General features: G+C 44.3%; 1 protein-coding gene across 2 annotated transcripts in view; it reads left to right on the top strand.

The window, feature by feature from the left end:
- LOC148039163 (uncharacterized) overlaps positions 1-12254 on the top strand; it is a 96102-nt gene extending 83848 nt beyond the window's left edge. For both annotated transcript variants that reach the window (XM_087675051.1, XM_087675052.1), the window contains 4 exons: positions 10866-11038; positions 11192-11247; positions 11407-11509; positions 11944-12254. In XM_087675051.1, coding sequence (XP_087531177.1) covers positions 10866-11038; positions 11192-11247; positions 11407-11509; positions 11944-12033 — 422 coding nt within the window. In that variant the 3' untranslated portion in view covers positions 12034-12254. The remainder of the gene's footprint in view (positions 1-10865; positions 11039-11191; positions 11248-11406; positions 11510-11943) is intronic.
- The last annotated feature ends 2122 nt before the right edge of the window (positions 12255-14376 follow it).

Below are 14376 nucleotides of genomic sequence, written 5' to 3'. Positions count from 1 at the left end.
AACTCCTCCCCCCTCTTGCTACCTATGAGAACCCTACGAGTGGCTAATCTGTAGAGTACAGTGACCTCCCAAATCCATGCTTGGGGGAAACCCAACCTTGCCATGGTGCCCTCTAAGAAGTCCCAGTCAACCCTGTCATAGGCCTTCTCGAAGTCCAAGAGTAGTACAACCAACCCTTGGCCATTGTGCTGGGCCCACTCGGTCGCCTCGAAGAAGGTGAAGACATTGTCTAGGATACTCCTATTCTAGACAAAACCTGTTTGTGTGCCATGAATAATGTCTGGAAGCACGGGGCGGAGTCGCCTACTGATCATCTTGGCCAGTGCCTTAAAGGCCACTGACAACAAGGTAATCGGTCTTCACTGGGATAGCTCCACCGGTCTTTCCCTTTGGGGAGGAGGCTGACAAGACTTGCCAATAGACTACCAGGCATCCATCCTGAAGTGAAAATCTCCTGAAAGGCAAGCAGGAGGGGGTCCTTCACCACCTCCCAGTAGGTGGTGAAGAAGGCCTTCAAAAGACCCTCCTCTCCCGGGCATTTCTGCCCATCCTGCGTATGGAAAGCCTCTGCTAATTCCTTTTCTGTGAAGGGGTCTAGGAGGGAGCGACCCATCATGCTGTCTACAATGCTGTCCCCTAGCCGGGCTTGCCTCCTGCTGAAAAAGAAGTTTGTAGTAATCAGTGGCAATCTCCATCATCTCATCTAGGCTAGAGTGAATCCTCCCATATTGATCACGTAGGCTATAAATCTGATCTCTTGAGCTGCAAGGTTGGTGCACTTGAAAAAACTCCCTACACATCGTGTCCCCCTTCTGCGCCCAAAAGGTTGTTGAGGTACAGAAGGAGAACTTTGAGCGCCTGTCCTCAAGACTGGCGAGGGCTGCCTGTGCGCGCACCTCCTGCGTGTGGAGAGTGGGATCCCCTGGTGCCTCCCGAAGAAGTCTTTGAGTGGTAGCTAGGTCTCATCGGAGTGCTCTCTCCTCCTCCCAGCTCTATTGCCTAGCCTTCAAGGCTGTCTCCTGGCAGATCTTGCTCGACTCGGCTAAGATCTCTGCAACCTCCTCTACAATCTGGTCCCTCTTGTCTCACTCCCTAGTCTAGAGCTGCTCAATCTGCCTCACCTCCTCCCTCCTATAGATTGAGTCAGGGATCGACAGGATCGCGTGTCGAGGGGTGAAGCTGGAGCATTGAGTGTGAGAAGAACCGGACAGTGGTCAAACAAGGTGGTGCTAGCCAACTACCCTACCTGGCCTCCTCGAGAGCACCCCCACTCTACCACATAAAATGAGTCCAGCTGCTTCAGAAGAGCTCCCCTCAGCTGCCTATACCCCCATGAGAAGTCCAACGACCTCTCCCTCTTATGAAAAGCTGAGCCCCGCTAGGCATCATGTGCTTCTACTGTGAGGAGAAAGACCTCCCATGCCTCGTGCTCCTCCCCTACCATACCCTTGTACTCTCTGCCTCTGCCTTGCTAGTCCTCTAGGGTTTCCAGGTTGTTGAAGTCTTCTCCAACAATCCAGGAGTCCACCTTTGGACATCCTGTTGCAATCTCCATCTAGAATCTGCTGCGTGCCGTAACCTCCGTGGGAGCATAGACATTGAGGACTCCAAGGCATGAGTCCCCCATGTCCAGTTTGATCCATAGGACCCTCCCTTTCACTATCGTCCCGTGGTCATGCACACAAGCGGTAAGCCTCGGGCCAATAGAGGTGCATACGCCTCCACTCCTGCCATGGGCCTCGATAGAGTATTCCCATTAGGTGTGTGAGCTGCTTGGAAGTACCTTCCCTATCTGCTGGGCCTGGGCGGGGGTGAGCTTGTGCTCCTGCAGAAGTAAGATGCCGATCCGTCTAGCACGGGCAGGTTGCAACTCTTGCCGAACAATCAACTTTCTAGAACCATGTATCCCACTATAGTGGAGGTTGTTCACATTCCATGATGCTAGATGTAAACTTATGGGGAAGCATGTGACTGATTGAACATGCATCTATTCGGTGTGGAAGCTGCTGATGAAGAAGAAGAGCTATGGGGCATGCGAATGCGCTTTGCTGCAAGCCTAGAAGGTGAACTCCATTCCCCCATGGTAGCTCTCGGGTGGACCATGGGATTGATAGATACTCCAGGTGGTACCACCACGGCATCTATTAGCCAGGCTGAAAGGTGTGACTCTGTACACTTATAGAAGCAGGCAGCTTGTGCGAAGGGCCACTTGATCACGTCCATTATTGCTCTTCACTATGGAGAGGCTCGAAAAATAATGCTCAAATGTGGGACCTCGGCTCCAGCCCACCAGTTAATGTTCATCATGCACCCTGGGCATTGCTGGGAAAAGAGTGCTAGTCCTCCTCCCATTGTTGAGATAACAAGCTCAACACATGCGGACATTAATGATGGACCGCCTGGTTAGATGAGTCCACACATCTATACTTAGCAGGTCGGTGGTCATTATGACTCTCACATGGCCACTGACTCATTACTTATTATATTCAGGTTGTTACACCTATTTACAGCTAGCATAATTATAGCGCCAGTCGACTAGTGTAGTCGGTTATGCATTGTTTGACTTAGTAGGCCACATTCCTTTATGTTGTATCTTATCTATACTTTGTGTACATTGTGAAGTGTGTGGAAGAAGAAGAAACCAGCAAGAAAACGTTTTGGCCTCCATCTCTCTTCTTGTCTCTTGAGTGAGTTTCTCCTTGTGTATTCTGTGTGTGTTTGGCGCAGCATCTTGAGCAAGTCCCCCCACCACGCTATTCTTGACATGGTATCAGAGCCGCGCCACTGAGAGAGGCTGATTTCGAAGGCTGAAGTGAAGGAAAAGAAGCAAGGTTCGAGCAAGCAAGCCACGAGTAAGAAGTTCTCCCATTCTTCCACTCTTTCTCTTGGACAGTGCCTGTGGAGGCACCAGAAGCAGGGTAGAGCAAAAAATCTCAGATTGCTGTGAGATTTGGTGTGCAAGGAAAGCACTGTATATTCTGTAGAATAGCCCTTTAGGGTTTCCTGCAGTTATTTTGGGCATTTGAGACCGTTTCAGGCCCCGTTTTAGAGCCTCAAGGTTGCGGACAACAGTTTCAGGGTACACTTTGATCTTGGCTATTTTAATTGAAAGTGGGTGCGCAGATTATAGATTGCAAATCTGTAATTTTTGAGATATTTGCAGGAAGCAAACAAAAGGTTTATCTGCAAACTGGTTGCGCAGACTGCATGTATTGTTGAGCAAATAGCGAAAAAGGCTGTTTGGTGTATTGCTGTGCACTACAGGTCGAGGGTTGCAGAAGATTTGCTTGTTGTTTGGTATTAGTTTTGTGATAATGGCAGAGAACAGTGGAAATCCCATCATTGAGAAGCTCAACAAGAACAACTACCCTTCATGGAAGTTCCGTGTCACGAACTTCCTTATTGGAAAAGGCCTCTACGAGTTTGTGTCAGGTAAAGAAAAGGAGCCGGAGGTAAGTGATCCTCCAACTGTAGAAGAGACAAAGGCACGGAAGGAATGGAATGCAAAAGACAAAAAGATCATGTATTGGCTGTCTACAGTAATTGACAATAATATGCTGGGACATATAAGAAATGTAGAGAATTCATATGCAGCTTGGACCATACTTGAAAGTATGTTTTCTGTAAATACAAAGACACGAAAGATTCAACTCAAGCAAGAGTTGAATACATTGAAGAAAGTGAAGGTGTCTATCAATGAGTATGCACTGAAGGTAAGGAGCATTGCAGATGTCTTGGCAGCGATTGATGCAATGCCCGATGATGATGATTTGGTGTCGTCTACCTTGGATGGACTCAACAATGAAAAGGCTTGGAAGTCTTTTGTAACTTCCGTATATATCAGAAAGCCATTTCCAGATTTCGATGAGTTGGTCTTTCTTATGATCATTGAAGAGATCAACATGCAGAGTGAGACATCTGAAAGAAGTGGTGAACAGGTCCAAGCTTTCTACTCCAATTCAGGAAGGGGACATGGCAAGTTCTCTTCAAGAGGCCGTGGTACAGGACATGGTAGTGACAACCAGCAAAACAGATTGAATCAACAATTTGGTGATATGCAGGTTTTAGGAGGCCGTGGTAACTTTAGAGGTAGGGGGAGCTTTAGAGGAAGAGGTGGATGGCAGAACAGAGGTTCTAACAACTCTGGTATTGTGTGTCACTACTGTGGCAAAACAGGCCATATTGCAATTCAATGTTATGCTAAGAAAGATGATATTCGCAGTGGTAAGTTGCAGCAAGGAAACTATGCATCGTCTTCACGACAGAATGAAGACAAAAATGAACATCTGTTTGTTATGCAGCATATGCTGAATGCTGTTACAGAAAAGGGACTACATGATGATGTTTGGTATATTGATTCAGGTACATCCAATAATATGACCAGCCATGCAGAATGGTTTGAAGAGATGTAGGATTTGCAAAATGCAAGTTATGTGCAGACGGGTGATGATTCATGCCACCCAATTTCACATATTGAAAAAGTTCCCTTGTCCTTGCATGATGGTAAGACAAAGAGTCTTTCAGGTGTATTACATGTGCCATCTATTACAAAGAACTTGGTGTCAGTCGGTTAGATGGTAGAGCAAGGGCTGCAAGTCAGATTTAATGCAAAGGGTTGCTTTATAGAAGACTTCAATGACAAGTGCAGGTTAGTTGCAAAGGGAAGTAGAGTTGGACGTATGTTTACTTTGGATGCTGGAATTCCTACTATGAATGCTGCTATGTATGCTAAAGGAAAAGGTGGTGTTGCAGATATTGAAATTTGGCACAAACGCATTGGACATGCAAATGTACAAAGGCTGAAATTAATGCAGTCCAAAGGGTTGGTTATAAATTTGCCTACATTTAGAGTTGCAGAATTTCATAAGGTATGGGAAGCATGCCAGTTTGGTAAGCAAGCAAGACAACCCTTTTCACATGACAGAGATGTAAGCAGAAATGTCCTTGATGTTGTGCATACAGACTTTGGGGGCCTACACAAAATGTATCTCTTGAAGGCAGTTCATACTTTGTCACATTCATTGATGATTGTTCTAGAAAGCTGTGGGTATATTTTATGAAGGAAAAAAGTGAAGCGTTTGAGCACTTTAGAACCTTCAAGGCTGCAGTTGAAAGAGAAACAAGCTTGAAAGTAAAGTGCTTGAGGTCAGATGGAGAGGGAGAGTACCTTTCGAATGAGTTCACTGATTTTTTGAGGTCTCATGGGATAAAGAGACAGTTCACATGCAAGTATACCCCACAGCAAAATGGGGTTGTAGAAAGGAAAAACAGGCATATTGCAGAAGTTGCACGCGCCTTCATGGCTGAAAAGAATATGCCTAAGCATTTTTGGTCTGAGGCTGTTCATACTGCTTATATTATGAACAGAACTCCCACAGCTACAGTTCATGGGATGACTCCTAAAGAATGTTTTACTGGCAAGAAGCCTAATGTATTGCACTTGAAGGTATTTGGCTGTGTTGCATATGTTCATGTGCCAGATGAGCTACGGAAGAAGCTTGATCCAAAGGCAGAAAAATGTGTCTTTATTGGATACTCTTTAGAGTAGAAAGGGTATTGATGTTATAACCCTGTCACACGTAAGTTCAGAGTGAGTAGGGATGTTATCTTTGATGAAATGAGCAGTTGATATGCATCTAGTGGTGATGCATTGGATGATGATGATGATCATGACACTCATGTGCAGGCTGAAAAGCAAGAATCACGGACTCTTAGTGGACCAGAGACATCATCTGGTAGTCCTTGGTCTGGGAGACTAAGGAGTAGCTCTACATCTTCAGGTGCATCAAGTAGCACTACAGGTAAAGACAAAGGAAAGAATAAAGTGTCAGATGGCATTGATGCAGTTCTTGATGGAGACTCCAGTGGCTCAGAGAGCTTGGATGATGAGCTTGGCATTCCTTCAGTGAGGACTCCAGGGATGCAGAGAGCACGCGTCAATGCAAAGAATCCATTGAGTGATCCAGTGGTACGCAGGTCTAGCAGGGTAAGATATCTTGTTAACAGGTTTGGTTTTGAAGGTTATGCAGCTCACCATTATGCTTATATGGTGAAAGTGATTGAGGATGTTGAGCCCACATGTTTTGAGGAGGCTGCTGGTCATGCTCATTGGGATGTAGCAATGGATGAGGAGATGGTTGCATTAGAGGCCAATAAGACTTGGGATCTACTATCATTGCTGAAGGGCAAGAAAGCTATTGGATGTAAGTGGGTTTATAAGATTAAGCACAATGCATATGGTTCTATTAGTAGGTACAAAGCTAGGCTAGTTGCAAAAGGCTATGCCCAGACATATGGCATAGATTATGATGAAACCTTTAGTCCAGTTGCTAGGATGGCAACTGTCAGATGTGATTGCTTTGGCAGCAACCAAAGGTTGGAGGTTGCAGCAAATGGATGTGAAGAATGCCTTCTTGCATGGTGATTTGCAGGAAGAAGTGTATATGGATCAGCCAGCAGGTTATGAAGATTTAGAGCATCCCACGTATGTGTGCAGGTTGAAGAAGGTGCTCTATGGGCTCAAGTAAGCACCTAGAGCATGGTTTGACAAGATTAGAGAGTATCTTGTCAATATTGGCTTTTATGTTTCTAATGCTGATCACTCACTTTATGCGAGAAATGGAGATGTAGGTTTGGTCATCATAGTCATCTATGTGGATGACGTGATTATTACAGGTAATAGTGATAGTGGGATTGTTGAAGTCGAGGACTTTTTGAAGAAGTTTGAGATGAAGGATTTAGGTGAGCTAAGGTACTTCCTTGGCATTGAGGTGATCAGATGTGATGATGGTATATGGCTGTCCCAAAGACAGTATGGCTTGGATATGTTGTCCAAGTATGGTATGACAGCATGCAAACCACTTTCAGTCCCGTTGGAGTAGAATGTAAAGTTGAGTGGTGATGTTGGAAATGAGATAGAAGACTCTACTATGTTCAGGAGGATAGTGAGGAGTTTGATCTACATGACCATTACAAGGCCAGACTTGAGCTACGCTGTTGGTCTTGTGAGTCAATTTATGCAAATACCTAGAAAGCCACATTTGGATGTAGTTAGACGCATATTGAGATATGTGAAGTCCACATTACATTATGGACTTTTCTATGAGGCAAGTACAAATGTACAGGTGTTTGGATACACAGATGTAGATTGGACTGGTAGTATGTCTGATAGAAGATCTACCAGCGGATACATGTTCTCTCTTGGTAGTGCAGTAGTTGCTTGGAGCAACAAAAAGCAATCTACAGTTGCTTTGTCGAGTACAGAGGCTGAGTATAGTGGTGCTGCTGTTGCAACATGTGAGGTAGTATGGCTGCAAAAGTTATTGGCTGATTTAGATGTGCAGGTGGAAGGTCCAGTTGTCATTTATTGTGACAACATGAGCACTATACAGTTGGCTAGGAACCCTGTGTTCCATGCCAGGACAAAATATATTGAGGTACACTACCACTTTGTGAGAGAGAAGGTACTAGCAAGTGAGATTGACTTGGTGTATGTTAGCACATAAGATCAGATAGCTGACATCTTCACAAAGGCATGGAGTACAGAGAGGCTTCAAAAGTTTCGAAGCTTACTTGGAGTTGTAGAGATGCAGTTGAGCTTGAGGGGGAGTGTTGAGATGACAAGCTCAACACATGCGGACATTAATGATGGACCGCCTGGTTAGATGAGTCCACACGTCTACACTTAGCATGTCGGTGGTCATTATGACTCTCACATGGCCACTGACTCATTACTTATTATATTCAGGTTGTTACACCTATTTACAGCTGGCATAGTTATAGCGCCAGTCAACTAGTATAGTCGGTTATGCATTGTTTGACTTAGTAAGCCACTTTCCTTTATGTTGTATCTTATCTATACTTTGTGTACATTGTAAAGTGTGTGGAAGAAGAAGAAGAAGCCAGCAAGAAAACGTTTTGGCCTCCATCTCTCTTCTTGTCTCTTGAGTGAGCTTCTCCTTGTGTATTCTGTGTGTGTTCGGCGCAGCATCTTGAACAAGTCCCCCCACCACGCGATTCTTGACACCCATCCACTGGGAGATGTGGTATGCAACCTGCCCTTTTACTTCCTCCTCTATCTGTGTCATCGTCCAGTCTCTTGAATGAGAGGTCTGAAGGAAGAAGGCATAGTTTGGTCCATCCGGTGGTGCTAGAAAATGGACCTTGCTACTCCTTGACTGGCGGACCACAAAGATCCCCACCTCTAGAGGTAGCGGAAACTCTCCGTATTCTGCAACTCTCAAGTAGAACCACGGACCACTACGGAAGAACTCTTGTGGAAGCAGTTGTGCCTGCCTAGGAAAGGTGTGGCGGGTGACTGGGTTAGATGAGCTAGTGATTGTGTGTGTGTGTGTGTGTGGGGGGGGGGGGGGGGGGAGGGGGGACTAGGCTGCTGGTGAGGAGAAGATATAGGCGTATGAGGCTCGTCATCCCCTGTGGGAAGGGGGGGGATGGGTGGGGGTGGGGTCACATGTACTGGGTGAGGATTAGGGAGATTGATCAGAGGGGGGGAAGGTGGGGAGGAGGCAGATTGCTGGATGGTGGGATGATCGGAACTACGAGGTGGGTGTGGGGGGGACGGGTGGCCTTGGAAGGGGGGGGGGGTTTGTGGGATGGGGTCGGGGGGAATCCCTGAGGAGGGGGTCGGTGTGTGGGCTATGGGTTTTCTGGTGGGGGAGCCGTGACGCCTTCGTGGGTGGTGGAGGGGAGGCCTGTGATCCTGCTGGGTGGGATGAGCTGGGGGATGCTGCGGGGTACTCTACCTGGGGGCCGCCGCACGTCCTCCTGCTCTCTGCTACTGTGATTGAGTCTGAGGGACTGATTGAGGCCCCCCTTGCCATCTCCCTCTCTATCATCGTTGGACCCTTGTAAAACCATCAGCATCCATTTGCGGACCTATCGGCGGAGTCACCTTGCCTCCGAAGCGTGTACAATCTGCTGCATGATGCCCAAAATCATGGCATTGCAAGCATTGCTTTGGTTGCCCAGTTACAATAACCTGGTACATGAAGGAGTGCGTGCCTGTCTCTATCTCCAAAAACTTTGGTATGTTCTTTGTATCTTTCATAGCCACCCGTACCTTTGGGACTCCTGCGGCTGTCGCTGCATCTGCAAAGGAGGTGGGCATCACTGTGTTGAAGAGCCATCCAAAGTCCTCCACTAATTGGCGATACTCTACCACCAGTTCGGGGAATAGTAGGTTGACCAGCTATCTGAGAAACCTATTGTGGAGAGTGAAATCCTCCACTGTAAAGCCACTGTACTAAGGAACCATATAAATGACCCCCTTCGTGGAGGCATAAGGTGAGCTATCCACTAGCTCACGGGTTGTGTCCGCAGAGGTGAGTCGAACCATGAAGATCCCTTGACCCATGAAAACTGCCTCCGCGATCTGCGATGTGCCAATGCGTAGTGTGGAGTGAAGCCAATCCTGAAGCTGTTGGGGATTGTCCTACAACCTGACCAAAGATTGTTGTTTCTTTCAGTTCCAGCTTTGTGGCATGGATGGCTAAAAGCTGTTTTTCAGAGAGGACGATGCGCAAGGTGTTTGACTGGGGGGCACTCGCACAATGTACCGGCATCTAACCAAAGGTTTCCATTGCACGTCTCTGTTGAGGACCTACCAATCAAGCTGTTGTACTACGGGGGGGGACGGGGGGGGGGGGGGGGGGGGGGGGGGGGGTGGCGAGGAGGGGGAGATGCTGTTTTCTGGCAGTGGAGGCGGCGCTGGACGCCACGGATGGCGGTGTCAGATTGGAGCTGCGTGGGTGGGGGGCTTGCAGGCCGGTGGCCGCAGGGTGGAGCCGGCAGTTGACAGCGCGGGGGTTGGGGGTATGACAGGGCGGGGGTTACCAGGCATGGGATAGGGCGAAGGAGACTGCTGGCGGGGGGGTACCAGGCATGGGACAACGCAGGTGGGGGGCAGTGCGATGGAGAGGGTGTTGGCAGGAGGAGCGGGGTGTAACGGGAGGTGCGATGGCAGCTCAGCGGCGTGATGGGCAGGAACTTGAGTTAGCGAGAGCAAGCCATCTACATGGGAAATAGGTACACTATGCTAGCTAGTGATCGGTAGTGCTGGTAGGCTGCATAGCAAGAGAGTTGTTTTGTGTGAATGCAAAGAGATTGCTTGCTGTAGTTTCTTGATTTTTGCTGTGTATTCTTTGAAATTTTCTAAAAATTTTGATTACGTGACGTAAGCATGGATTTTGAGCAAGATTTGTACCAAATTATCGCATGATGCATGTGCCAGCTTTGACTAAAAGCCTTATCTTTGCAGGACAGTTAAGATGATGCTAGGTATCATTGCCTTTTTGGTTCTCTATTACAATAGGTCCTAGGAATGTCTTTAGGCCCTTAGAATGTCTTCAAGGACTTGATGAACCCTTTCTATCTATCCATCAGTTTGAGGATGATAGGTGTGCTGAAATAGAGTTGAGTGGCAATAGCTTGGAAGCGATAGGTCCAAAAGTTGTTGGAGGTGAAAAGAGTATCCCTATCACTAATGGTCCTTTTTGGCAGTCCATGTAGTCAAAAGATTTTGTTGATGACGGAATAATCTAGCTAGATCAGAGGCCTTGAAGGTAGTCTTCACAAGGATGTTGTGAGCTACCTTAGTTAACAGGTTGGGCAGGCTAGAGCAGCAACTATGGTCCAGTTCTGTTCTTGTCTCACTGCCAGGAAGATCTATACCATCTAAATAGATACCATAAGTTTATTCTTCTCCTCCACTGAATATTGAGATGCTCATTTACTGTAAGTTGACCTGCTTATGCTCTAGATTAGTTGAGATACTGGTTTAATCTCTTGGTGAATTAGATGTTTCTATTAACTCTTACTATTGGTAACATTCATTGTTTCCTGAGCAGTTGATGAGATGTATTTAACATCTCTGATTCATAAAGGGAAGGTGGTTTTCACTAAAGGAACAACAGATCCCAGTGCTATACCTGCTGATTGTGTGCTGAAAATGGCAACAATTTCTGGTGCAAAAGCTGTACTTCAGGAGAAAGACATTGGATCCTTAGAAGTTGGTAAGAAGGTATGCCTTTCTTATTTGCCCATCCCATGTGAAGTGTAGATTCAATGGTTGTAGACTGTTGAAGAAAAAATGTTGACACACAAGATTATAAACATGAAAAAATGCATTTCTGCCAATGGCCTTATTTTTACTTCCTCCCTATGTTATTTGCAGGCAGACTTGGTGGTTATAAATCCAAATCTCTGGACAATGACACCCATTCATGATCCGTGAGTGCTGCTAATGCCACTTGATATAAATGAACCTTCCAACTGTTTAGAAAGTTGAATGGGGTGGATCCTGTCCTTATGACAAATTTATTGCTGGAGTAAGACTAGTGGCATTCATTGATAGATTCTATTTTTGACATGTTAGCTTCTATATTCCAGGATTGCAAGTTTGGTGTACTGCATGAGGACAGAAAATATTGATTCAGTTATGTGTGATGGCCGTTGGATCATGCGTGCACATCAAATACTCACTGTGAATGAGGTTAGTTTTCTAAACATCTTACTTTAATATCTTGTGCAATGATAAATTTCTTTAACCACTGTGGTATAGCAGTTTACATTCCCTTTCATGTATGCACATTGATCCTATCAATTTTGTTGTGCGAAGTAAAATGTTTGCTTCAGGATAATCCATAAACTGGCTCTTTGTGTTGGCCTACACAGTTTTCTGAGCCATTTCCATTGTTCTTCAGCAATTGCTTTCTTTGAAACAGTCCCTCTGCATGTTTGCCATTTACCAGTTCCTTTCATTGTTTGTAGAGGTCAAAATTTCAAATGGTGTTTTTCTGGTTTTAATTGTGATACTTAAATGTTTGCATAGTTTTGAATTTGTTGCATTTGAGCAAAGAATTAAATGGAGCTTTGAAGCCTGCTAAAGTGTGAATCAGATTCTAATAGAGAGTCATTCGGGTGCAGAAAGAAGTGATAGAAACTGCAAAGGAGGCTGCTTGTAGAATATTGAAGCGAGCAAAGATTGAGCTGCCGTGTCGGATGAGTGTAATCTAGTACAAATTGTCAAAGGCATATTTCTGGGGTTGTCTTCTAAAAATATGGAAGATTCCTAAATTCAAGATGTTTCTTCCATGAATAATGTGGAGAGCAACTCCATGGTTTGTCTCAATCCAGTGTCCCCAATCAACTCCATGGTTCTTCCACCATTATCTTGTGGGGCTCCTCATCGTTCTTTTCATTAAATCCATGAGTTAATTGATGCATTTGATAATTCATCGCATTGTTCCAGCTCTCTACTGTTGAAGTTCAGAGCAAGTGTCTCAATCAATTGTCCACAATCAAGTAGAAGTCTATGGTTGTACACCATTAACTTGTGGGGTTCCTCAAATTGTTCTTCTCATTAAGACCGTGAGTTGATTGATAGGATTCATCGCATTGTCCTAGCTCTCTACTGCTGAAATTAAAAGCAATGAAGCAGCTCATCTTAGAGAATCTTTATTGTACCATGAAGATGAAGTGAAAATCTCATGTGCTCCCAAGTCGTCCACGGACGGATTGCAACATTGCATCCATAAATAAATAAATAAATATATATATATATATATATTCAATCATAAGTGTTGACATGAGCTTTTGTTCTCCTCTCTTTATCATAAGTGAAACGACGGCATGTTGAAAGCTTGGTCACTCTTTTTAGATGAGGCATTTGCTCAAGGCATTTCTAACACAACTCTCCTCCCCTAATGGAGTCTCAATCTGGAAGCTAAACTAGGAAAAGAAATGTTGTTGTTTAATCTAAAGTGGGGACTTGTCCTACTATCAAGTACCCTCAAGGCCTGATCATCTAAGTAAGTACGAGATCCATTTGTGTGAAGAGTGCACAATAGCTAAGAGTTGGTCATCATGCAGCTCTAGATCTTTGAGTTTCCATTTCTCCTAGGAAACTTGGTCCCATTGCTAAGTTCTTGCCACCCTAATGGCATTGCATGTGATAAGGTTGTTGAAGGCCTCATCCATCTTTGTATATCAAGTCCACACATGATTGATCATTATCGCCTCGGTCAACAGTGTAGTGAGTTGAGCATAGTGCTTTGTGCATCGCTCGCAGAACAGTGTGGCCTTGAAGAATGCTGATTTCCATGATGGTTCTATGATGTAGAAATATGGCTTGTTTTCTTTGACTAGGATTGGCATACACAACATAGTTACACATGATAAATTGCAAAAATATGAATATTCAATCCAATAGAAATGTGTAGACAACCAAGTTACTAGGTTTCCTTAAGACAATACTAGAGCAAGTCTAAACCAACCACCTTTGCATTAATGATGTTGATTGGTAGTAAAAAAGATTGCATAATCTTACTACCTTCCAAAAGAAATCAATGTTAAATTAGAAACTTGTTGGAATCAAGGCACTTGTTATTAACACCATGTCATAACTTTTTGAAACTTTCTACTTATCATTCAAATGCCCATTGTTAGGCTTTCTTTTGTTATGATGTCCATTTGACTTAATGTTTACATCACATGAGGTTGTGACCTTAAGTAATGTTGAGCTTTTGATCTTATTAGCAAAGAAAGGTGATAGTGTTTTCATATTTGTTCAATGATTGTATTTTCTTTTGTTAAAGAAAGTGCACCTCTAACACAGGCAAATGTTGTGTGTCATGAAGCCTATTTTTGGCAAAATAAAGCCTAAGCATCAAGAAGGCAAGCATCTTATAGAATAAAGGAGCTTCTTTATATTTATGTCAATTATTTATTTATTAATCAAAGACAAAGCACAACAAATCAAATCTAAAGATGAGGGTGAATTGATTCAACTATGTTATCTACATTGTATCATAGGATTTTTAGTTGAAACCTAGTGCCTTATATGTTCAACACAAGAATAAGTAATAAAATGCACATGCGATGAAGTGTAAGACTCTTAAACAGAAGAAATCACACAGAAACCTATGTACAAAAAGAACTTTGCATGGGTGCATTGCTTAAAAAGCAAAATGTTGCCTAGCCTTGTGTTTATGTATCCTCAATTCCTCATTTTTGAATGGCCCAAAAAGGAAAAACTTGGGAAACTTAAAAAGGCAATTGCCTTGGGATAGGTTCAAACATTGCTCAAGTATCTAGACGTGCATTCATCCTCACACATTGCAATCACAGAAGAATGAAATTGATGATCATGCAACCCAATTTGTAGTGTAAACTTCTCAATTGAAAAGAAAAAATCCTACTTACAATTATATTTGCCTACATGTAACCCAATTTGTAGCATAAACTTCTCAATTTGAAAACAAAAAATCCTACTTATAACTATATTTGCCCATAATTTTCAAGTCAAAATCTTGAGTATCTTTGTTATAAATCTTGCGACTAGAATAGAATTTCATAAAG

This window comes from Lygodium microphyllum, chromosome 3, assembly GCF_053477565.2.
Source record: "Lygodium microphyllum isolate KBCC chromosome 3, Lygodium_microphyllum_v1.1.10, whole genome shotgun sequence".
Classification (NCBI taxonomy): Eukaryota; Viridiplantae; Streptophyta; class Polypodiopsida; order Schizaeales; family Lygodiaceae; genus Lygodium; species Lygodium microphyllum.
Note: the sequence above shows the minus strand (reverse complement) of the source record. Positions and strands in the feature narration are given on the sequence as shown.